General features: G+C 38.0%; 1 protein-coding gene across 26 annotated transcripts in view; it reads left to right on the forward strand.

The window, feature by feature from the left end:
- The window catches only part of LOC5567294 (chloride channel protein 2), a 167,937-nt gene that overhangs the window by 138,691 nt on the left and 4,905 nt on the right, over positions 1–24,341 (forward strand). For 18 of the 26 annotated variants that reach the window (XR_002498647.1, XR_002498646.1, XR_002498651.1 and 15 more), the window contains 7 exons: positions 8,551–8,658; positions 17,666–17,831; positions 17,903–18,533; positions 18,615–18,716; positions 18,790–19,024; positions 19,089–20,429; positions 20,488–20,584. Coding sequence is in view for 1 of the 26 variants with exons in the window: in XM_021837639.1 (XP_021693331.1) it covers positions 8,551–8,658; positions 17,666–17,831; positions 17,903–18,533; positions 18,615–18,716; positions 18,790–19,024; positions 19,089–20,429; positions 20,488–20,584 (2,680 nt within the window). In the remaining 25 variants the exon portion in view is untranslated. Of the gene's footprint in view, positions 1–8,294; positions 8,397–8,550; positions 8,659–17,649; positions 17,832–17,902; positions 18,534–18,614; positions 18,717–18,789; positions 19,025–19,088; positions 20,430–20,487; positions 20,585–24,341 lie in introns of those variants that run through there. The other 8 variants (XR_002498656.1, XR_002498660.1, XR_002498662.1 and 5 more) reach the window with 3 other exon arrangements.

The following is a 24,341-nucleotide window of genomic DNA, read 5'->3' on the forward strand; positions in this document are numbered from 1 at the left end:
AACAGAGCCTGCCTCTCAGCTGTTGTATGAGCACTTCTATCTAGACTTCCACAGTTATTAAGGTGACTATAAAACGAAGCCAAACTTCGAATTTTCTAGTGCACAAGACTGAAGAATCAAACAACAGTTCGCGTTGAAAACCAATCAAATTACTTGCATGGTGATGACCGATTTGATAAATTTTCAACGGAAACGCTGTTTAGTTCTCAAGTCTTGTGCTCTTGAAAATTTGAGGTGTGGCTTCATTATATAATCACCTTAACTGAGAGCATTCTTTGCCAAATTTTTACATTCGTATATCGTGTGGCAGGTACGATGATGATGATACTCTATACCCAGGGAGAGGCCCGGATTTGGGGGGGGTGCCAAGAAGGCAATGTCTCGGACCCCCCGAGGAATCAAAATTAAGAACAAAAATATTTTGAAATACCTTGCAATATTTTTTTTTAGACATTTGGAGATATAATTCTACTGTTAAAGTCAGCTTTCCAATATTTTAGTTTTTTACCCAATATCTGAACCTCACATTAGGTTTGATCAATTATTGTCCTTCAATATATTACAAAAAATCATGAATATTAAGCCAAAATTTTCAAAGTTGTCCTCTAGTTAGTTTTCAAAAAAAAAAAAATGATTTCAAAATGCGCATGCGATCTTTAAAAATACGGCTAAACCGGTAAATAACTGCTCAATTCAAAGAGTTCATCTGGTTCCTATCAGAACTTAACAATTTAAACTTATTTGCAATTCTATCAGAAACTTTAAGTGTAAGGGTAGTCATTATTGTAAGTGACGCGGTAGTCATTATTTCTAAATACTTTTATATATTGTTTTACGTAGTTGATGAAGTTTTATTTAAATTCAGTAAAGGCTTACTTTTGCATAGAATATGATGATTCATTTGCAGATCTAATTTGAAGTTATTTCCAATATGCAGTTTAAATTTCAAGCCAATTGGCCTTGTGTATTCTTGTCAGTGCTGTAAATAGGGTAGCTGAACCAGTTATAGCTATAGTGGTTCTCTATTCGGCCATATGAATTATCGGAAACTTTCACATATTGAATACTTTTGAACGTTTTAACATGAAGATATAAATGATATCAAACTACTTAAACACCTAAAAAGATTGAAAATTTGAAAAGTATCGAATTATCCAGTATGGCGAAATTGGAAACCATTATATCCATAACTGGTACACCCACCCTACTTTGTTTTTTTTTTTCAGACAATGCGATAACCAGAAACAAACTGGAAACTTGTACTAATCGGAATCTCACATCCTCACAACCGATAATGTCACTTTGAATTTAGGCCCCTCATATGTTTGGACCGACCCACAGTGGCGCATGGCCGGACGAAATTTCAAAATGTTATGTCCTCAAAATCACTTGTTTTATATGTTTTTATAAGCTACTGTACTATTAAGTGACAATTTCCCAAAACTTGAGACTGATTAGTTTTGTTTTAGATTTTCGGCAGCATCGTAGGTGTGGAAAATGTCAGCAAAATTGGACTGCTTCAAATCAATTAACTATAGTTTACCAATCCATTTTTAAACAGCTGTATCTCAGCAAAATCATAAACGATTTGAGCTCAATAGGCTAAATTTAAAAACATAGTCTGAGGGCTTCGATTTGACGGCAACTTTTTTTTTTTTTGATACGATAGAATGTTACATGTAACAAAAAATGTTTTTAAAAATCTATTTTGAAAATTTGAGTTAGGTAGCGTGTTGTACCAAATACTTAGAGCCCCCTGATTAATAACCTCCCGAGGTTTAAAAAATAGTAAAACACTATTTATTGCGTTAAATTTTTCGGTCCCTTGAAAAATATTTTGAAATTATAACTATTCTCTATAGTGACAATTCCCTATTACGACGGTCCCTTGCGATGCCGTTATAACAAGCTTCGACTGTATTGATTAACGAAAACCATTAAGGTTATGTAAAAATCTTTGAAACTCTCCCGAATCAATATATAACAAACTGTCACAGCTTTCTGGAACAATAAAATAAAAAGAATAACTATTCAGATCAACTTTGTAAACTATGTTATTTTTCATCATATATGAAATAGGTTTTTGATGGACATCTTGCAAACTAAGTAAAACTGTAATTGTTCTTGCAAATGTTGCAAATGCATTAAGTTGGCTATGAAATACTATTTCTGAAGTAAAAACATTCAATGATGTACAAATTTACAGAAATCAAGCCATTTCCAGATTGTTTCCGGTATTGGAAGCCACCTTCTATGATTGTCCAATTTGTCACTAGACTAGGTCATCAAAATACAATGTCAAAATTCATATTTATATGTTCAAATTTATTTTTGCACGCTACAAAAATGATAACATTTATCATTAATGGGTAACAGGATCACATAAAACCAATATTTTTTTAATTAGTTGCTTAAGTGTCCGGTACTGGGGAATCTCCCTTTACTTTGTTTTTCAACTTCATATGAAAATCATGAAGAAGATATATGAGGACATGTTGAGGGGCCAGACCCTTTTGCCCCTGGTTCATACACTAAAGACTTTTTAACTCCAGCAAACCAACGTAATGCCAGTATGAAACAAGGCAATTACGCTCCTAACTAGTTCATTGGCATCGACATTCAAACTCATCGAACGACCTTCGTTGGCATTTGATCAAGCTTGGAGCCAAATCTCAACGGCCCTTCATGCGCTACCCCCACGCTGTCTGTTGGAAATCGGAAATCCCATATGCATTTTTTGTATTCATTAGAAAGCAATTAACAACCGTGTAATACAACTGCCACGCTCATCCGTTCAAATAGATCAGAGGCCGGTTGTTTATTTTGATCACTAATAATAAATCTCTACCGACGTTAATAGTGCACAGTGGTGCTACCCATAGACCAGAAATCGAAAATAAGTTTTCTCCTTTTACTCTTTCTTATCTTATCACAGATTATTCAAAATCTAAAATTGTAGAAATTACTTATAGTTAGGCCTTGAATGATAGAATAGGTAAACAGGTTATGAAATTACTAAACAATATTCAACGCTTGTTATAATCGACTAGTGACTTCTTCTTCTTCTTCTTGGCATAACGTCCCACTGAGACAAAGCCTGCTTCTCGGCTTAGTGAGCACTTCCACAGTTAGTAACTGAGAGCTTTCTTTGCAAATGTTGCCATTTTCGCATTCGTATATCGTGTGGCAGGTAAGATGATCAGGTATCAGAAGGCCGGCTCCAAAGGCACGTTCCCCACCAGTTGGGAGATTTGTGCCATCGCCATATTTGAGCCTATTTCATCATCTACCCGATGGGAGAGGAAAGGGAAGGGAAAGATGGGAGGAAATAGGAGTGGGGTCCCTTGAAGAGGGAAGATCGCATAAGCGAAATGAGAGCATGTAGCTCCATACCACAATGGGTTCGAACAGCGCCCTAAAAAGGGCACTGCAAAACGCATGAGCGTAAAGAGAGCCTATAGCTCATTACCACAGCGGGTTAAGAATAACAGAATGTCCTGAAGATTCAGGCTTCTGAATTCAGTTTCACTTAATAAGTGTTTACCAAGTAATTGGAATCGCATTTGCGCAAAAACTGGACAGTTACATATCAGGTGATACGAAGTTCCATAATCGGAGTCACAACTATCACACACAAATGAGTCAGCACGCTGAATATTTGCCATGTGATAGTTGAGTCGGCAGTGGCCTGTCAACGCTCTGACCAAGAGACTGCAATTCTGCTTTGACAGATTTGTTAAATACTTCGCCACCTTTGGAGATGGCTCAGTAATATACAATTTTGTTTGACGACACGACTCCAAACTATTCCAATATTGCTTGTGCTGAGTTGCCGCCCAAGAGTTTATCTGAAGCTTCACCCAGCACTTCGAAATTGGAATAGCCGGCTCAGGGCCAATGAAGTCATGCGATGCTCCATCGCGAGCTAGCTCATCAGCCAATTCATTTCCAGCGATGGAAGAATGGCCAGGTACCCATACAAGGTTTACAGAGTTGACTGAATTCAGTTCCTCAATTTGAGTTCGACATGCGATAACAAGCTTCGACCTTGAGTTGGCCGAAGCGAGAGCTTTTATAGCAGCCTGACTATCTGAACAGAAGTATATGACTTTACCCATTACGCGCTGTTGGAGTGCTGATTGCACTCCACACATAAGAGCAAATATTTCCGCCTGAAAAACGGTGCAGTTTCTACCAAGTGAGTAAAACTGATTCAGCCTTAGCTCACGAGAATATACTCCTGCACCAGCTCTACCTTCAAGAAGGGAGCCATCAGTGTAACATACTATATTGCTTGATATACTTCTTTCCAAATAGCCAGACGTCCACTCTTCCCGTGAAGGGAATTGTGTGGTAAATGTCCTGTAAGGAAAGTTACAAGCAATTGTGAGATCACTTGGAGCAAGGACAATTTTGTCCCAATTCACCAAAAGTGGAAACAACGAAGTGTGTGTAGATCTACGATTCACTGGATTTTTCTCCAGTAGATCCAGTACCCATAAACGGTAAGAGCAAGAAAGTGCTTCTTGTTTAAGATATATGTGTAGTGGCGCAACGTCGAAAAGGGCCTCGAGCGCTGCTGTGGGAGTTGTAGAGAACGCACCAGACATCGCCATCAAGCACATCCTTTGGAGATGGCCCAATTTTGATTGGATTGTTCTCACTTCGCCCTTTTGCCACCACACAAGACATCCATATGCCAATATTGGCCGAACAACTGTTGTGTAAATCCATTTGATATATTTGGGTTTGAGGCCCCAAGTTTTACCAAAGGTTCGCCGGCATTGACCGAAGGCCATGCAAGCTTTTTTGACTCTGAAATCAATGTGAGGTGTCCATGAAAGTTTGGAATCTAGAATGACTCCAACATACTTTACTTGATCAGTCACATTAATCTCAGTGCCAAAAAGACGTAAAGGTCGAATTCCATCGCGGTTTCGTCTTTCCGTAAAAAGAACAATAGATGTTTTATTCGGGTTAACCGAAAGGCCATATTGGCGACACCAACTCTCGACTACCTGAAGAGCACTTTGCATCAGGTCGAATAGGGTGCTTATGCACATACCAACTATCAGAGCTAGATAGTCGTCGGCAAATCCATAAGTTGGAAAACCGCAATTATTGAGTTGCCTCAATAGCGTATCTGCTACGAGATTCCACAAAAGTGGTGACAAGACTCCCCCTTGGGGGCATCCGCAAACACTCAATTTTCGAATCGCTGCTTGACGCAATGTCGAGAAGAGATGTCGGTTTTTGAGCATTTGATGAATCCAATTGGTAATCATTGTAGGTAGCCCATGGTTTCGTGCGGCTTCCAATATGGCATCGAAAGACACGTTATCAAAGGCACCCTCAATATCCAAGAAAACACCCAAGCAGGATTGCTTCTGAGCGAATGCTTTCTCGATATCGTATACAACTTTGTGTAAGAGAGTCACAGTGGACTTTCCAGATTGGTATGCATGTTGATTCACATGAAGAGGCATGTTTGCCAAATAAACATCACGGATGTGATGATCGATAATGCGTTCCAGACATTTCAGAAGAAAAGAGGTCAGACTGATTGGTCTAAAACTCTTCGCTTCCTCATACGACGCACGTCCTCCTTTTGGGATAAACTTTACAGTAATATCACGCCAGGATTTGGGAATGTACCCGGTAGCAAAACTGCTTACAAGTAGCTTTTTCAAAACATGTTTGATAGACTCAAATCCCTTTTGGAGCAGAACAGGATAAATCCCATCCGCTCCTGGAGATTTGAAAGGAGCAAAACTATTAAGTGCCCATTGAATCGATTCAGTAGTTACGATACTGCGAGCCGAGGCCAGAGACTCGTAACTACATGAAAAGACATTTGGTTTATCCGTAGATGCTATGTCCACACATCCGGGGAAGTGTGTATTGAATAAACATTCTAAAACTTCTTCATCGGAAGAAGTAAAGTCACCATTAGGTAAGCGAATTTCGTTCACTTGGAAATCCTTAGATTTTGCAAGAATTTTGTTCAACCGACTGACTTCACTCAAACTGGAAACATTTGTACAAAGGTTTTTCCAGCCGGATCGTTCAGCAGAACGAAGAGCCTTCTTGTAAGCCTTGCGAGCTGACTTGAACGACTCTGATCCAGCTGAACGGCGTCTGTTCCAACTCCTTCTACATTGTTTCCTGAGTCTAGTCAGATCGGAATTCCACCATGGGGTCCCTCTTGTAGTCTTTACAGACCGCAGAGGACATGCTTCTTCAAAAGCTTCCATAATGTAGGATGTTGTAGTATCAACGGCATCATCCAGATCACTTGGATTTTCAATGGACGGAGAATATCCATGAAATTTGGTCGCAACCAATTCAATGTAGAGTTCCCAGTTTGTTGACCGGGGATTCCTAAAACGCAAAGTCTGCGCAGTTACATTTGAATGTTCAAAGAAGATGTAGCGATGATCAGATGATTCCTCATCTGATACATGCCAATTCGTCAACTCGTGACTGATTCTATTCGAGCAGAGCGTTATGTCTAACACTTCTTCTCTATTAGAAACCATGAAGGTTGGGCGATTGCCTATGTTAAGTAATCCAAGGTCTGTACTACTTAAGTATTCCATCAGACTGGAGCCTCTCAAATTGATATCCGAGCTGCCCCAGATGATGTGATGAGCATTGGCATCACTGCCCACAATCAGCGGAAGGCCTTTTGTTACGCAGTGTACGACAACTCGTTTGAAGTCATCCGTTGGGGATGGTTCATCATGTGGTAAATATACCGAACAATAGACGTATTTCCTGTTGAGGTCACCAACAGAAACATCGATTGTGACAGCACATACATCTCTGGTAGTTAACTCAGAAATGAGTGTAGCAACGATTGCTTTATTAACGAGCACGCATGCGCGGGGCATGGAGCGCGAGTTTGCCATTTCAAGTTTGCTAAAAGTAGCAAAAACTGGGTCCACAAGGTTACCTAGATAGAAGTTCCCTCTACGAAAGTAGGGTTCTTGAACTAGCGCCACTTGGGCTGCACCATTTTGCATGAGTCTGCAAAGATTGATCGTTGCTGTTCTTTTATGCTGAAGATTGATCTGAGCTAACCTAACCGTAGCCACTACCCAAACTAGGCAGGATTAAGCTTTTTGCAATCTCAGCACGAAAAAGACCAGCAACGAAAAAACCAGATCGGTATCTATTTAAAGTCGCCAAAGGCGAAAGAGCACAGAATACACTGTGTAAAACGCATAATGCGAATCCATATAGGTGATAATTTAAATTAAATGTCAACATATTCATAATCCCACCCTTATTAAGCCTCAGGATAGAGACTGAAGAAGGGCAGCCGATTATCTCGGAGAAACACAAGGTCACCTGCACCATTGCTCCGGGTAGCACAGGAAGGACTCAATACTGTGGAGGGCGCCCTGGTACCCCACAGGCTCCGTTTGCGGTTAGGTTTTATTTAGACCCCCCTAACCATTCATTCTTAGGCACGGTACGCATCACACCATAAATTAGGGGTCACCTGTGAGGTGGACTTTTACCACCGGAACAGGCAGTCCGTAGTGTTAATTCTTAGCCAGTTGAAACAACCGCTACCGACACTACGCGGCTATCTAGGCTGCTCGGGAAAAGGAGGTTAATATTGATGATTAACTCCTGACGTGCCCAAGCCGCCTACAAAGCCTGCTTCTCGGCTTAGTGAGCACTTCCACAGTTAGTAACTGAGAGCTTTCTTTGCAAATGTTGCCATTTTCGCATTCGTATATCGTGTGGCAGGTAAGATGATACTCTATGCCCAGGAAAGTCAAGGAAATTTCCATTACGGAAAGATCCTGGACCGACCGGGAATCGTACCCAGACACCTTCAGCAGGATTTTGCTTTGAAGCCGCGGACACTAACCGCTCGGCTAAAGAAGGCCCCTTAGTGACTATGTATGGGATGATTTATGACCGCTTCGTGAAACAAATGGAACCATTGTGCATTGGCGGGGGAAACGATTCCATGGCGGAAAGGGTGGTGAAAACTTAGCGTATCTCTTCCCCCACCCCCAGTAATTCGCTCATAGTCCATCATCATTCTCATTAACTATTCCCCAGGGATTCGAACGCTGCGGTGGCAAATGGAAAATCTCGTCTAAATCTGGATCTTGCCACTCATATGATGGCTATTAGGTATCTGCTGAGCTTATTACAATGCTGTATTTTGCCACGACGGTAATTGTCTGGGCCGCTAAAAATACTTATAATCGACAGCGTGCACGTGATGACGTTGTTTGCAATTTGCACTAATGATCGTCGTCGATCAAAGACACTCGCGCGCCTCCCGATGCTCAGGCCGCCATCTTGGCAGTGTTGCCAGTTGGATTGCGCAAAGATTGGTTTGTGTTCTCGTGGCGATATGAATCCATTAGGTAATTGTTATAGTTGTATTTATTCAGTTGTAATGCATGACTTGCATGTTTGATTTTTTCTTTTTCTAATTACATACTGTATTGCATTGCATGCAACGCCTGTTATCGTGATTGTCACATTTTAATCCCGGCTATTTCATTCCATCACCTACAGATGTATGGTCGCTATACCAAAGACCTAGGAGAATACGCCAAAGATGAAGCGCGAAGACTCAGGCTTCTTGAACGAAGAAGAAAAAAAGACGATAAAGCAAGAAACAAGGTAAGTGCAAATGATCCACCATTATTCCATCTCATTTCGGTCCCACCGGTGAAACCACCCACAACACCTAGAGTTTTATCCTGCTAGCTGGAAGTGTCGAGTGAGAGTTCGGTATAAGAAATCTTTGTACATACCTTATGGTATTTGAGAAATTATATGTCCGAATATCTGGTTTTCTCATATTCCAGATCGAATAAGTAAGTTTTAGGTTCACAAGCCGTTTTCCCAAAACAGACTCAAAATATAGAACAAAACTATTTTTAATAGATACGATATACTTAAAGACATAAAAAATCAAATTTATGTTTTCAATATTCATCTAGAGCAGTTAATCAAAAAATTTACGGCATTTAATGCCATAATAAGATTAAAAAAAACCAAAGCAAGCGTGCTCACAATCGTTTGTCCCAAACGTCAAAACATATGCGGATTGGGATACAATATTAAACCAATAGGGCGATATTCAAAACTAATAAGACAATAGATGACTCTTTTTCAGGGGTAGTTTCCTGATGCAAGTAAAGCATCACACAAAAAGTTATATATCTACATTACGCTTGATTTCTAATAACTACTTGTTCGATTCAGTTTCCTAATTGCAAGTAATTTACGTTTTTATTAATTTCCCATACGTTTTGACAGTTCTCGACTACCATTCTTCCTTGCACTTGTGTTGAATATTTAAGAAATTTGAGAACCGAGCGTAACCTGAAACCTGATACAAACATCAATGTTGTCTGTACTATTAGGAAGGCTTGATAGAAATTCCTCTGCGATGCAAAGAGGAGGCGATTTTTCCATTTTCTGAGGAGAAAAAACTGAACTGAAAATTTTCAACACAGATCCTTAAGCGATTCGAGTGAGAGTGCAAAAAAATGCGAGTATTTTGCGGCGGGATGATGCTGAAGTTTGAATGTTCTAAATTTCCTCTCAGTTTTCCGTAAAAGAGAGAAATTACCACGGTTTGATATAACGCATTGCGCATATAATAAGTGCGGTTAGAAGTGAGATATTGCGAATAAAAGTGCCAGATTACGTCGTATCGGTCGGCTGCCTTTACCGAACTTATTCAGTTTGAAATGACGAATAAGTGCGGTGAAGACACCACTCCGATCTAACGTAATCCTGCACTTTTATTCAATATTCCGCAATATATAACACTGTTGAACTGAATGCGAATGTCGCAGTCTTTCAGTTTCGCTTGAAATTTGAGAACTGATATTATATCTTGTTGGCACTGATCTTGATGTAAAATGTCAGAAATTCTAAAGTATATTCCTTCAGGAGCTGCCCAGTCAAGAAAGAATTTCTTCAAAATATTCAGAAAAAGCATTCCCAAATTCGTTCAGGAGCATCTGCGATGGTTTTCCGATAAGTCCCCCATATTTTTTTTTTTTTTGAAAATCTTCAATCGGTTTGCCCTAGATTGTTCCCGAAAAACCTACCATACATTTTTCCAGGAGCTCTTGCAGCAAATTTCTCGATTATTTACTTAGAAAATTGCTCCGGGATGGATTCTCGTTCACAAAAAATTATAAAGATTTCAAAGATGATTTTTAAGTGATTTTTTACTAGGAATCTCTCTTCCTCCAGAATTTTCTTCAGTGATTTTTCTAGGAATTACTCCAGTAATTTCTAAGCAAATGCTCTAAAATTCTACCGAAATATATAAGGTACCGTGCGGTAAGTGGATACAGAAAAATCTATAGTCAACTTCATTGTTATGTACAGCTAATGAGAGTAATGTAATTCAAACTTTTTTCTATGGATAACAAATGGGGGACTAATATACTTCAAATCGTAACATATTTCGATTTTTCTGATTCTTATGTATTGAGTATGAAGGACTTGAAAATTTGCGCCAAATAATCCACTTGCCCCACCATGGTGGGGTAAGTGGATCACCATTAAAAAATATCTATTCTAAAAACAAATGTGGTGTAATTATGTATAGTAAGAATTATATTACTCACGTATTTCATTTTTAGATCTAGTTTTGTTGCATTTTGATGCTTTAAAAATTAAAAATTAGCTTAGTTTTATCAAAATATTATGGAAAAATTTTATTCATGCGCTCACACTAATTCGAACAAAAAAAAAACATTTAAACTAGAATAATTTGGAGAAAATTCATCCATTTATACATAAAAATTATACAGAAGTATAGTGGGATTATTCCTAACAATGTTTTCAAAAAATATTCGTTGTTTGAAAATATTAGTTACAATTACTTTTTTTAACAATCTGAAATCCTTTTATTTTATTTCATTTTATATGTGCATCATCTGTCTAGAACAGTTTATATGGTCAAATAAGGTACAATAATATGCTTTCAATTGGAAAATATGTATATTTTGCTCTTTTGAAACTCAGCTTAGATAAACCACGAAAAGTTTTGTTTGAATTTTGCAATATTCATTCGTTTATATATTTTTATACCAGAAAGATGAAAAAAACTTTTAGGTGGATTAATTCAAACTTTCTATAGTCAATTTGACAAATTTAAGCTAGGAATGAAAAAAGTTGAAGGGAAACAACATTTGCAGATATAAAAAGTTATTTAAATTCTCGTAAGCAGTCTGCCAATAAATGATAATGATAATTGATCCACTTACCCCACCCCATTAAAAAGTAGGGGTAAGTGTACCATGTCCAATATATCTGTATTTATTTATAAAAATCACATATTTTTCACTGTGATTCATTTAATTAGAACTGAAATGCTCACCATGTGTCGAAAAAACTAATAGAATTCTCGCGGAACATTACTAAAGGACCTATCTAACATTGAGAGGCTCTCTTTGTTTACTTTCTCTTTCATTAATAACTGAGTCACATTAATCTCTTCTGTTGCGTTTTTTTGTATGAAACGCTAGTCAAGGAAATTCGATCTATAGTGAAAAACTTCCCAAAATCTTTAGTATTTCACTGTTATAATCAAAAGAGAACGAGAGAGGAGAGAATCTCTCATATGTACATAGGTCCTTTAGTAATGTTCCGCGAGAATTCGATTTTAGACCGAGAAACAATGGATTTTTGATTGATGAAAAACAATTTTGAAATTAATTCATTTTTGCAGCTGAAATGTTTGATTGTGTTGGTGTACGTGTAGTACCAAGTTTGCAATAGTATCAGTGTGGACGTAAGAATATAACCTAAAACGAAGTAATGGTGCAAAAATATTCAACATATTCAAGTAATTATGCTTAATATGGACAAATGATCAACTTACCCCACTGATACACTTCCCCCACTGTACCTTACAAGAAATGCTTTTAAAAACCATTACTTGATTTTTCTCAGGACTTTATTTAAAAATCCATCAAGGAATTTTCTTTATGGAGGAATTCTTTCTTCGATTCATCAAGGGATTTCTCCAGGAGAACTTCCAGTATTTTTTCATTTTTTTTCTTACATTATTAACGCACAAAGATTACCTCCAGGATTTTTAATGGAACTCGTCCAACTTTTTCTTTTACGAGTTCCTTCGCTGTCCATAGTTGCATGTATAAAAGATTTGCATTTTTTATGTAATCCAATAAAGGTCACTTGAGGTTGAAAATGCCAATTGAGTTGTACTATAATTTTGTCCTAACTTTCCAAGAATATTTGAGTTTTTCAAAGAATGCAAAGGCTGTTTTTTTTTTGGAATTATTGCATGATTTTCTGGATGCGTCGCTTGAAGACAGGACGTTTGAAAAAAAAATCTCTGAAAGAACTCTTCCTGGTATCCCTGGTTAAATTTTGTAAACAAAACCCTAAATGGAGAAATTCCTTTAAAAAATCGTGGGAGTATCGCTAGAGGAACAGCTTTTCAATAAATTAACATATTTGTTTAAGAATCCTCAAAACTTGTTGAAGTATTTCTTAGAATAATCCTTCAAAGCATCCATAAGAGCAGAACGAAAGTATTGGGATTTCAATGATCGTACTAGAACCTTAAAAAAAAGTTTTCATTGAACTTGGGATCTCTCCTGTGAAATTTCTAGTGGGAAAGTTTCAAAAATTCTGAAGAGTTAGGTAGCTTTAAAAACTCTAAAGAATTGGAAAATTCCTGATTAGTTTTATAGAGTAATGTCCTGGATTTTTTTGTAAGAATCATCAAGTGAATTATAACGTGATTTTATGTGGTTTTTAATGAGAAAACCCCTAGTAGAATCACCAGAAGTAATTCGAAAAAAAAGAATTATAGGGTGCTGGGACATTAGGCCGAAGTATTTTAAGCCAAAATACGTTAGGTTGGATAGATCATTAGGTCGAATGAGCTGAAAATCGAAGATATACAGCTTTCATCAAAAATCGATCGTCATATGAAATATATTTTTTTATGATGACCGTAGGATCAAAATGACAGGGAGGGTTGCTGGATTAAGAAACTGACGCCAGTTTAATGATGTATGAAGTAAATTTATGTATCAATATTCACTGTAACAATACATATTGAAAGAATAGCATATACTAAAAATGAAGCAAAAATTGCTTATAAATTATGAGCATCTTTGATGCCAAACACTATTCATAAAAACAACATTTCTAGAATTAACATCCAATGTTTATATGAAAATTTTTCGTATAAATGTTTGCACATGGTATACCGGCAAATAGGCTTTGAAAAATAGCCAACGTACAAAAGAAGGAAAATATCTAATGACTGTGATTGTACTAATAACTTTAATAAACCACTCAAAAGAATGGCCAAGAAATAAAAAGAAAGAAAAAAAATCTGTATTGAAAACAAATCTATTTTTATTTAGGTAGGTAATTCTTGCAGATACAAAACCAAAATGCCAAAAACACTTAAAGGAATCATTGAAAGAACGGTTTTTGTAAATTATTGAAAGTTTCTGCTTGATGACCCATGCACTGCCGTTCTACACATATATATCCCGCGGTCCATAAGGTTTACTTAGTTAGAACATGGGACAAGTAGGCATAGAAGGGCAGTGCTGCCATACTAACTTCGCCTAACGTACTTCGTGCCATCGTACTTAGGCCTAATTATCTGACATCGAATTATTGGAGGTATAGTAAGATGAAACAGAAGGATGAATTTTTGATGGAATTAAAGTTATTCTTGAATAAATGCTTGGATGAAAATTTATATTTTATAATTCCTATAAGGTACAGTGGAGGAAGTGTATCAGTGGGGTAAGTGGATCATTCGTCAACATTAAGCATAAATACTTGAATATGTTGAATGTTTTCGCACCATTGCTTCCTTTTAGGCTATATTCTTACGCCCACACCAATACTATTGCAAAACTGGTAATACACGTACACTAACACAAACAAACTTGTTAGCTGCATATATTGATTTATTTGAAAATTGTTTTTCATCAACCAAAAATCCATTGTATTTCTGTCTAAAATCGAATACTATTATTTTTTTCAACACAAGGTGAGCATTTCAGTTCTAATTGAATGAATCACAATGAAAAATATGTCATTTTTATAAATAAATACAGATTTATTGTACATGGTACACTTACCCCTACTTTTTAATGGGGTGGGGTAAATGGATCAAGTATCTTTATCATTTATTGGCAGACTGCTTACGAGAATTTTAATAAGTTTCCATACCCGCAAATGTTGTTTTTCTTTTTTTTTCCATTCCCAGCTTAAATTTGTCAAGTTGACCATATAAAAATTGAAATTATCCACCTAAATGTTTTTTAACCTTTCTGGTTTGCAAACGAATAAAAAATAATAATAATTTCAAAACTCACATGAAACTTTTCATGGTTTATCTAAGCTGAGTTGCAAAAGAGCAAAATATACTAATTTTCCAATTGAACGCATAGTACCGTACCTTATTTGACCATATAAATTGTTCTAGACAGATGATACAAATATATTCATAATTAGAATAGAAGAATTTCAGTTTGTTATTCAAAAGTAAATGTAACTAATATTTTTAAATGACGAGTGTTTTTCGAAAACATCGTTAGGAATAATCCTACAATACTTTTGTATAACTTATGTGTATAAGTGGTTGCATTTTCTTCAAATTATTTCAGTTACAATGTTTTTTTTCTTATAATTAGTGTGAACTAATCCATACATATTTTTCATTATATTTTGATTAAATAAAGATACTTTCTTATTTCAAAGTATTTAAATGTAACATTACATTAGCACTAATAACAAGAACGAGAGCAATATCATTTCTACCATACACAATTACACCACATTTGTTTTGAGAACAGATTTTTTTTTTTATTGGTGATCCACTTACCCCACCATGGTGGGGCAAGTGGATCATTTGGCGCAATTTTTCAAGTGCCTCATACTCAATACATAGCAATCAAAAAAATCAAAATACATGTCGATTTGAAGTATATAAGACCATCATTTGTTATCCACAGAAAAAAGTTTGAATTACATTATTCACGTTAGCCGTACATAACAATGAAGGTGACTATTGATTTTTCTGTATCCACTTACCCCACGGTACCTTATAAATTGAAATGTATCATGAGAAGCATTCTTGAGCAAATACTTGTTGGCGTTCTCCATTCTTGTAGTAGGGAGGGATTTTCTTGTTTGCAAAATGAAATACCACCTAGGAAAAATCTAAGAGCAATCTTGGTAAAATCGTTGTGGATTGTCTTAAAAAATTCTTATAGGATTTATCTAATTCCACAAACGGTGTCTGGTGGATACCCTGAAGAAATAATTTTATGGTTCGCTAGATCATTTGAAGGAATTCCTACAAGAATATCAGGAGAAATATTTTCAGGAATCGCTAGACGCATTTTTAACTACAATCAATTTTGCTAAAATTGTTTATCTTCGCAAATTCAACAATTTTGCAGTAGAACACAATGCTCTTAACATTTTGATTAGAATCTTATTTACAATTTCGGTTCTATCCCGTTGGGCCGAATGCCGTTAGGCCGAATGTCGTTAGGCCGAATGCCGTTAGGACGAATGCCGTTAGGCCGAAAGGGTCGTTAGGCCGAAAGGGTCCTTAGGCCGAAAATGACCGATAGTTCTAAAGAACCGTGAGGTCTAATAGGTAACTAACAGGGATAGTTTAGGATAACTTGTATTATCCCTAGAAGCCGCCGAGTGAATTTTCAGGTCCAATGGATTGTTATTTGTTAGATCGGGATAATTCGCTTTACCTAGAAGGCCACAATATCCGTTGTGCAATATGACTAGAAAGAACAGCCCTTTAAGAAGGAAAAAAACACTAAGGAATGTGTTAGACATTTGAAATAGTAGTAAATGATCAAATGTTATTTCGGCCTGACGGCCCTTTCGGTCCAACGATCCTTTCAGCCTAACAGCATTCGGCCTAATGGCTTTCAGCCTAACGACATTCGGTCTAATGGCATTCGGCCTAACGACCTGCAGCCGTTTGTCTTCGCAAATTCAACAATTTTGCAGAAGAACAAAATGCTCTTAACATTTTGATTTAAAAATTATTTACAAGTTTATATATTTTGTCTAAATGGGAGATTAGCTGTAAATAAAAAGTTCATGAATTTCCGACTGAGAATAACTTGAAATATTTTCAAGTTGTGATAAAAATTTTAGGTCAATTGGAGCACTAGAAGCCGAGATACAGAACTCCGAACTAAGCATTTGTCATGTTGTCATACAAAATGCTCAAAGTATTAAAAATGCGTTCAACATTGAAGATGAAAAGTTGTGAACCGTTTAGAATGTAGCGGATGTGGCCACTCGGATGTAATGACATGAAGAATTGGCTATAGATTTGTTGGATACTAAACCGTTTAAATTCTCTAAAAGTATCAAGCATAGAAGAACAATTATAGATATTTCGATACAAAATGGCAACTAAATCGTTAATTTTAGGCACCCCGGGGCCCCCGAAAAGGGTCATTTGAAGGATCAAACAAATGCAAGACACGTGGTTATCCAATTCAATCCTTTCTCAAACGCTGATGCGTTTTTCTTAAAATTCCTTAATATAGTGGCCACATTATTGTGCATTCCACCCCATTGTGACTATCACGCAAGTTGTAGAACGCAGAAAACGTTTGATAAAAGTGCACGTTTGCCACTGTGTTGGATGATAATAAATCTTCGAGCTGTTTAGTAGAATACCTATAAGTAGATGAAAAACCGAATTTAGTACTATACCATTTAATTCCACTAGAGTTTGTATCCTTTGACAGATACGCGTATTTCGACCTCAACTGTAAGGCCGTCTTCAGTGTCGTGTACTAGACTCGACTTAAGTCGAGTGAACAGCGCCCAAAAAGTTGATTTTAGCTATATAGTTTGTTTGGAGAAGTTTCTTGGTATATTAAAGCGCATCTTTTGATTCAAAAAGTATTGTGAACAATCCACCTAGCAGTGAGATAGAAGAACTATTTTTTCATAACATTTAGATAGACATATGGTATTTATGGTAAAGTTGTAGAATTGGTCATTTGAAAGAACTTTGTCGAAGACACGATTTATCCATCTCTTATACTTTTTGAGATATATGCCGTTGTATGTGAATGACCCTTAGCTCATAAGTTCTTTTTTCTTGAAGGAATATGACACTATCCGAGTATATAAGTTTACTTATAGAGAAGATGACCAACAGCTCATCTTACTGGATATGTCATTAAATTCATTATTTTTGTTTACTTCGCAAGTAACTACTGTAGACTTCAAATCATCTACCCCGTTTTACGTAGAAGGTGCTTGCATAAACTTCACAAAATTACCTCAATCAGTTTTTTACATCTTCTGGACCTCACTCGACCCAATAGTTCACTAGTTCGCCATTCCACGTCACCCACGTTCCAATCATGATCGGTACCAATATGATATTTTCTTTTCTCTTCTTCTTTGATTTGTAAACCAATTACGACACGAATACCAACATCCTTTTGGCCCACACGCTACTACTTGTTCTACTATTTCTACTGAACGAATTTCCAACAATTAAAAAAATCTACACTCCAATCTCCATGCCCGTCTACGATTAAATTCTTCGCAAAAAAAAACTCAAAAATATAAAAATAGATGGAAATCGTTTCAGGAGCTGTTGGGAGTGCGGGATAACAAATTTTTCAAAGCCTCCTCATGGCTGTGGCGGAATACTTTCGCGCGGCTTGGCGAGGACTGGGTGTTCCTGGCCCTGCTCGGCATCATCATGGCCCTACTGTCCTACGTGATGGATAAAGGCATCTCGATGTGCACAAATTGTGAGTATGGAAGATTGCTTGTGGCTTCTGATTCGATAGAGTGATTTGAGTTTAACCCCTCTTTTTGCTAGCACGAGTATGGTTGTATCGAGATCTCACAAATCATCCCGTGGCACAGTACCTAGCGTGGGTGTCCTTGCCCGTGTGCCTGATCCTGTTCTCGGCCGGTTTCGTTCACTTGGTCGCACCGCAGAGCATAGGTTCCGGCATTCCGGAGATGAAAACCATCCTGCGGGGGGTGGCCCTGAAAGAGTATCTCACCTTCAAGACGCTGGTCGCCAAAGTGATAGGCCTGACGGCGACCCTGGGATCCGGAATGCCCCTTGGCAAGGAAGGTCCCTTTGTACATATAGCTAGTATAGTATCGCAGTTGTTAAGTAAAATCATCACGTCATTCCAATCGATCTACGAGAATGAATCCCGCAACACGGAGATGCTGGCCGCGGCATGTGCTGTCGGTGTGGGTGCCTGCTTTGCTGCACCAGTTGGTGGGGTCCTTTTCAGCATCGAGGTCACAACGACATATTTTGCCGTGCGAAATTACTGGCGGGGCTTCTTTGCGGCCGTATGTGGAGCGACCGTGTTCCGACTGTTGGCCGTGTGGTTTCAGAAGGCGGACACCGTGACGGCCCTGTTTGCCACCAACTTTACTGCCGACTTCCCATTTGATCCGCAGGAGCTGTTCGTGTTCGCGCTGATTGGGTGAGTATGATAATTTCTTGAGCTATCCCATGGAAATCATCGACTGATAATGTAAAATTAACATTGACTTTTGTATTGCAGCCTCGTTAGCGGCCTGGGAGGTGCATTGTATGTGTGGGTCCACCGGAAGTATGTCCTGTTTATGCGATCTAACAAGCGGATGAACAAATTCCTACAGAAAAAGTAAGTAGCTTGGTCACACGATACCAATCCCAAGAAAAATACTGACTCCTCCCAATACCAACTTTTTTTTCAGCCGATTCCTGTACCCTGGCATTGTGTCACTGATAGTGGCCACCCTTTCATTCCCTCTCGGTTTCGGTCAGTTCATTGCCGGCGAATTGAGCACACACGAGCAGGTCCACCAGCTCTTCTCCAACTTCACCTGGAGCAACACTGTGCACACCGTTGAGCAAGCAGCCATCGTGTCCAATTGGAAAGCGGGCAGTGGCGATGTACTAATCAATCTCATCGTTTATCTGTTGTTTACGGTAAGTCCATGATTCTATATAAACTATAAAGCTTTAGTCCTATAACATTATTCTTCTCGTTCAGTTCTTCTTTTCTATTGTTGCTTCGACCATTCCGGTTCCGTCTGGTATCTTTATTCCCGTGTTTAAAATTGGCGCCGCCTTCGGAAGGATAATTGGTGAAGCAATGCACATGTGGTTCCCAATGGGAGTTCGTTATGGTGGTAAGTTAGCCCCCATTATCCCGGGTGGCTATTCCGTGGTGGGAGCCGCTGCCTTCTCTGGAGCCGTTACACACACTGTATCAGTGGGCGTGATCGTGTTCGAAATGACAGGCCAAATTACTCACATAGTGCCGGTGATGATTGCTTCACTGGTTTCGAATGCAGTAGCTGCACTCCTCCAACCGTCCATGTACGATAGTATTATTCTGATCAAGAAGCTACCTTATCTGCCCGATTTGCTGCCAAGCGGATCAGGAATGTACAATATCTACGTCGAGGACTTTATGGTTCGTGATGTAAAATTCATTTGGAAGGGAATCTCGTATCAGAAGCTCAAAGAAATTCTCAAGGCGAACAAAGGCTTGAGAAGTTTACCTATCGTGGACAGTCCAGAGAGCCCTGTATTGCTCGGTAGCGTTCAACGATACGAGCTGATCAAAATGATCGATAAACACATTGGACGGGAGAAACGCTTAGAAGTGGCAGCCAAGTGGATGAAGGAAGCCGAGGAGAAGGCACGTGAAGAACAAGAACGACTCAGACGTGAAGCTGAGGAACTGCAGAAAACTCGTCGTCCATCGAGATTTGAAGTTAGCCCCGCTCCAGATATTCTCAAGCTCCGTGAACGAGCCAACAACGAAATGTTACCACCTCAAGCAAAGAAAGAAACTTCTTCCGGATTCAGTCCCGTGTTCGGATCGCAACCCAAAAAGTCCATTCTCAAGAAGACTAACTCATTCACATTGAAGGGATTCACGCCGCTCTCACCGCACAGCCCGACCCATACACCGTACACGACCATCACCGGAGGCACCGAGAGTCGAATTAGGTCTGCATTCGACATCATCTTCCGCAAGTCGGCCACACTCCAGGACGTTACTCCCGATCCAGAGATCGGTTCCATCGGTACACCTAGCATTTCTGGTACCGAAGGAATACCACTGACGCCCGGAATTTCCAAGAAGGTTCAACTGCCACGAGAACGTGTTATAGACATGTCGGCTGAAGACCAGAAAGCCTGGGAACTGGAAGAAATGGCCAAGCCAATTGACGTGGAAAATCTACACATTGACCCTGCGCCATTCCAGCTAGTGGAACGTACTTCCATTCTGAAGGTGCACTCGCTGTTCTCGATGGTGGGCATCAACCATGCTTATGTGACGAACGTTGGTAAGCTGGTAGGCGTGGTGGCCCTCAAAGAGGTGAGAATTTTTAGTATTGAAGGCGAATAGCGGAATCATATTTCATCTATTATTCCAGCTACGACAAGCCATCGAGAATGTCAACAGCGGGACGCTGACGCCGGAATCGGTGAAACAGAAACAGGAGGAGGAAGCAAAAGCGAAGGCCCAAAAAGGTAAGCCACATCCGAAGGTTACTTTTAAAGTTGATTACAATAAATATGAGACTATCAATTGACGCTGAATACCAGTTGCTAACTGACTTTGTGGACATTCCGAAGACGGACGAGACTCTTTGACGACCCGTAGCCAACGGCGTGTTCTAATTTCCTCGGTGCAAGGCTGAACTTCAATTTTACCTTGAAATAATTACTATAATTTTTTGTGTGTTGCTATTCTATTGGAATAGAATTTCGGGTTTTAAAATTATCAGAGAGAGATAAAAAAGGCTCATTATTCTATGACGCAAGTATTGCAAGATAAACAAATTGTTGAGCAACTTTAAATACATTCTCATCTAGTATTAAATATCTACCAACACAGTTAGGTCAGCCTCTATCTTCAGCTGCAACCATGTACTTCGTTTTATACAATACTTACTTTTTAAGACATGTCAAATATACATCTCATTTTAGCAAAAAAAAATCATTGGAAATATCGTTATAATGCTTGGAAACAGTAGAATTCCCTCAACTTCACTCGAAACCGACCAGAATGTCACTTACATTTCTTCACGTTTCAGCCTTTCAAACATAGTAACTTTCAATTTCCAGCCTAGGATTCCGAAGAATTAAAAATTTTCTTAGCTTCACTGTGCAAAAGTTTGTCCTACCCGTAGTTTCAAACGTGGACGCGCCATTGCTTCAAGGAGTTATATGATCTGCTTCCCCCCTTACGCTTTCACTGGTATCTGATGCGCCTCCTATAGAAAATCACTTCGAACGATTCTGGAACTCGATTCTCTCCACTTCATGCTTGATTCTCAAAATTTGGAGTATCTAATGAAACGTATCGACATTACGACCTATTGAGAATGTCGGAACATCCAAAAGAGATGGAAATCACAGTTCAATGAATGATATTATACTTCCAATGGAGTAATTTTAAGTATTTCCTATGACCCACTTTTGAAGTCTTATTCGCTATCGTATATTATTATTATTATTATTTATTAAGGAGGTTTTAACTACAAAGTCATTCGCCTCCAGAGAAAAAAAAAAGAAAAATAAACAGCTATCGGATATGAGTTTGTATCTACTGGGCAATTCCGTAGCTTTAACACGGGGTTAGTTGTTCTGGTTGCCTCATTAACAAATGTGGTACCCTCACTGGTCAGAAGAGGTAATCGTCAGGTCAGAAGTCCACCTCAGTGCTCCGTTGCAGTTGTGTAGGCTTCAAAAAAGCTAGTTTGATAATAAGATTCCACTATATGATGCAGCGGAAGGGCGGCGTTCGAATTACTGCGGGAGTATTTCAAGATTTAATCCTACGCCCGGTGACTCTATGATACTGCCCCGAACGCTACTACCGTAATCCGGGGTGACATTGATCATTTTTTGGGATATTTCTCAAAAAAAAAAATCTTTTGAAAATGCATATGTCGCAAGTTTTATATTTTTAAAACCACTACTGATACCCAATGCACGTGTCTATAAACTGTATTTCGTTTTCTGAAAGTTTAAAGCATGTTTAAAAATGTTTTAAGTGATTTTTTTAGCTGATTTTTGCTGACATTGATCACCGATGAAAACAACGATCGGTAATATGGAAAATATCATTACCTACTGAAATCATTATCCCTGAAGCCGAATATGAAGACCAAACACTTACAGGTCATTTACTTTTTAGTTATTTCAAAATTAAAAACGTCTTGAATTGTGAAACACTAAATGTAGGCAATTTCCTAAGTAATTTCTGCATTATTTATAATAATTTATGAATTATACTTAACTGAACATATTTATGGAAGTTTTGTCAAAGGAATCATTTTTAGGGATGTCATTTTTAGTAATAACTGCATTTATTTTGCTCATATCGTTTTCAGAACTCACGTGAGACACGATTCTTTGATTCTTTCATAATCATGAAAATCATTGTTTCCAATAGTTGAAAAAATTACTTATGAACACAATTTGTTTTTGCAAATACCTCAATGTTTATTAGCTGATGAACAGAAGGAAAGGAATCGCCATTTGTGCATTGAAAATATGTCATCCACAATTGTTGAATTGACCTTTTTACGAGGACGGTCATTGCGATCAATGTTGTCCCGCTAATCAATGATACCCCGGATTACGGTACCCACAGCCCTTTGAATCATCGGCAGTTCTTCCTAGTCATACTGATAGGGAGCCGGATCCTATTCTTGGCACTTTTGATTCACTTCGGCAGTAGGGTTTTTGAAAAGCTACAGAGCTCATTTTTTTTTTTTTAATTTCTTTATTAGTATCATTCCAAACATTACATTCATTTCTTATATCTAGGTGTTCTGTGTTATTAGACAACACTATCATCCTAATTTGGTAAAACAAATTTAAGATTTAATTAACATTTTGTTAACAACATATTACATTTCAGTTGCCGTAGCAGTTCAGTTTTTTTACAGGTGAGTTGATTTCACTTGCTTATAAGAGAAAAAAAAAGTTTTTAATATACTTAACCTAACTTAACCTAAACATATAACGCATTAATCGTGGCAATAGAAGATTGTAACGATTTTTGCCTGAAATTATTTATTATTTTATTTGACATTTGTTCCAATGTTTCAACATTGGATATTCTATGGCTACAGAGCTCATATTTGGCCACAATGTTCGACGTACTGAATCGCTTCTCATTGAAAAGTTTCAGACAATTCGGTTGACAAAAACCCTCCATGCCAAAGTGAATCATGGAAGTGCCCAAAAGGTTTGGCACCCTATAATAATTATTTGCATTACACTTGCTTGATTTTTTATAAGAGATTTTTCCTTCTTTTTATCATAGGCTGCTCTTTCATATTTAATTTCATAGATTATAAGAGTTATGGCTTATAAAACGCTCATAAAAAATCTTATGAGATAAATATTTTTAGCACAAAGGTAAACTTACAGTGACTCAGTTTCATTTTTGTACGGGGCACTGTTTTCATATGTTGATCTTCTTCTTCTTTCTGGCGTTACGTCCCAACTGGGACGAATATGGAATTGGGTTAATTTTAAACAAACATTCACTACTTTTTCATTAATCCAAAGATTTAAGCAAATGAATACAGTTTATGACTGCCAAACAATAGATGACACCTATGACCTCCGTTTTTGATGAAGGATATGGAAGTCCATGGATCATTTAATAGTTTTATATCAACATATGGGGCCCAGATAGCCGTAGCGGTAAACGCGCAGCTATTCAGCATGCCATGCTGAGGGTCGTGGGTTCGAATGCCGCTGGTCGAGGATCTTTTCGTAAAGAAATTTTTCTCGATTCCCAGGGCATAGAGTATCTTCGTACCTGCCACACGATATACACATGCAAAAATGGTCAATCGGTAAAAAAGCTCTCAGTTAATAACTGTGGAAGTGCTCATAAGGACACTAAGCTGAGAAGCAGGCTCTGTACCAGTGGGTACGTTAATGCCAAGAAGAAAAAGAAGGAGAGTATAATTTGAATATGAATTTAAAGTTAATTGAATATAACGATAGCATCAATTATGTGGAGATATGTACAGCGTAGTGTAGGGTAGTTTATCGTAAAATAAACTTCGTATTTCAAATTATTTTTTCAGACAAGTTCAAAATTAACCTTTACTTGTTGTTTAGAACAGAGTTGCACAATATAAGTCATATCAGCTGATGGGTGATGGACTAAAACTATCAATATCAGTTGCAAACTATAAATATCACTTTGATCTGACAACCAACAGCGGTGATGCGACATCGCACTCTAGATCACAAT

Source organism: Aedes aegypti, chromosome 1 (genome assembly GCF_002204515.2).
Source record: "Aedes aegypti strain LVP_AGWG chromosome 1, AaegL5.0 Primary Assembly, whole genome shotgun sequence".
Classification (NCBI taxonomy): domain Eukaryota; kingdom Metazoa; phylum Arthropoda; class Insecta; order Diptera; family Culicidae; genus Aedes; species Aedes aegypti.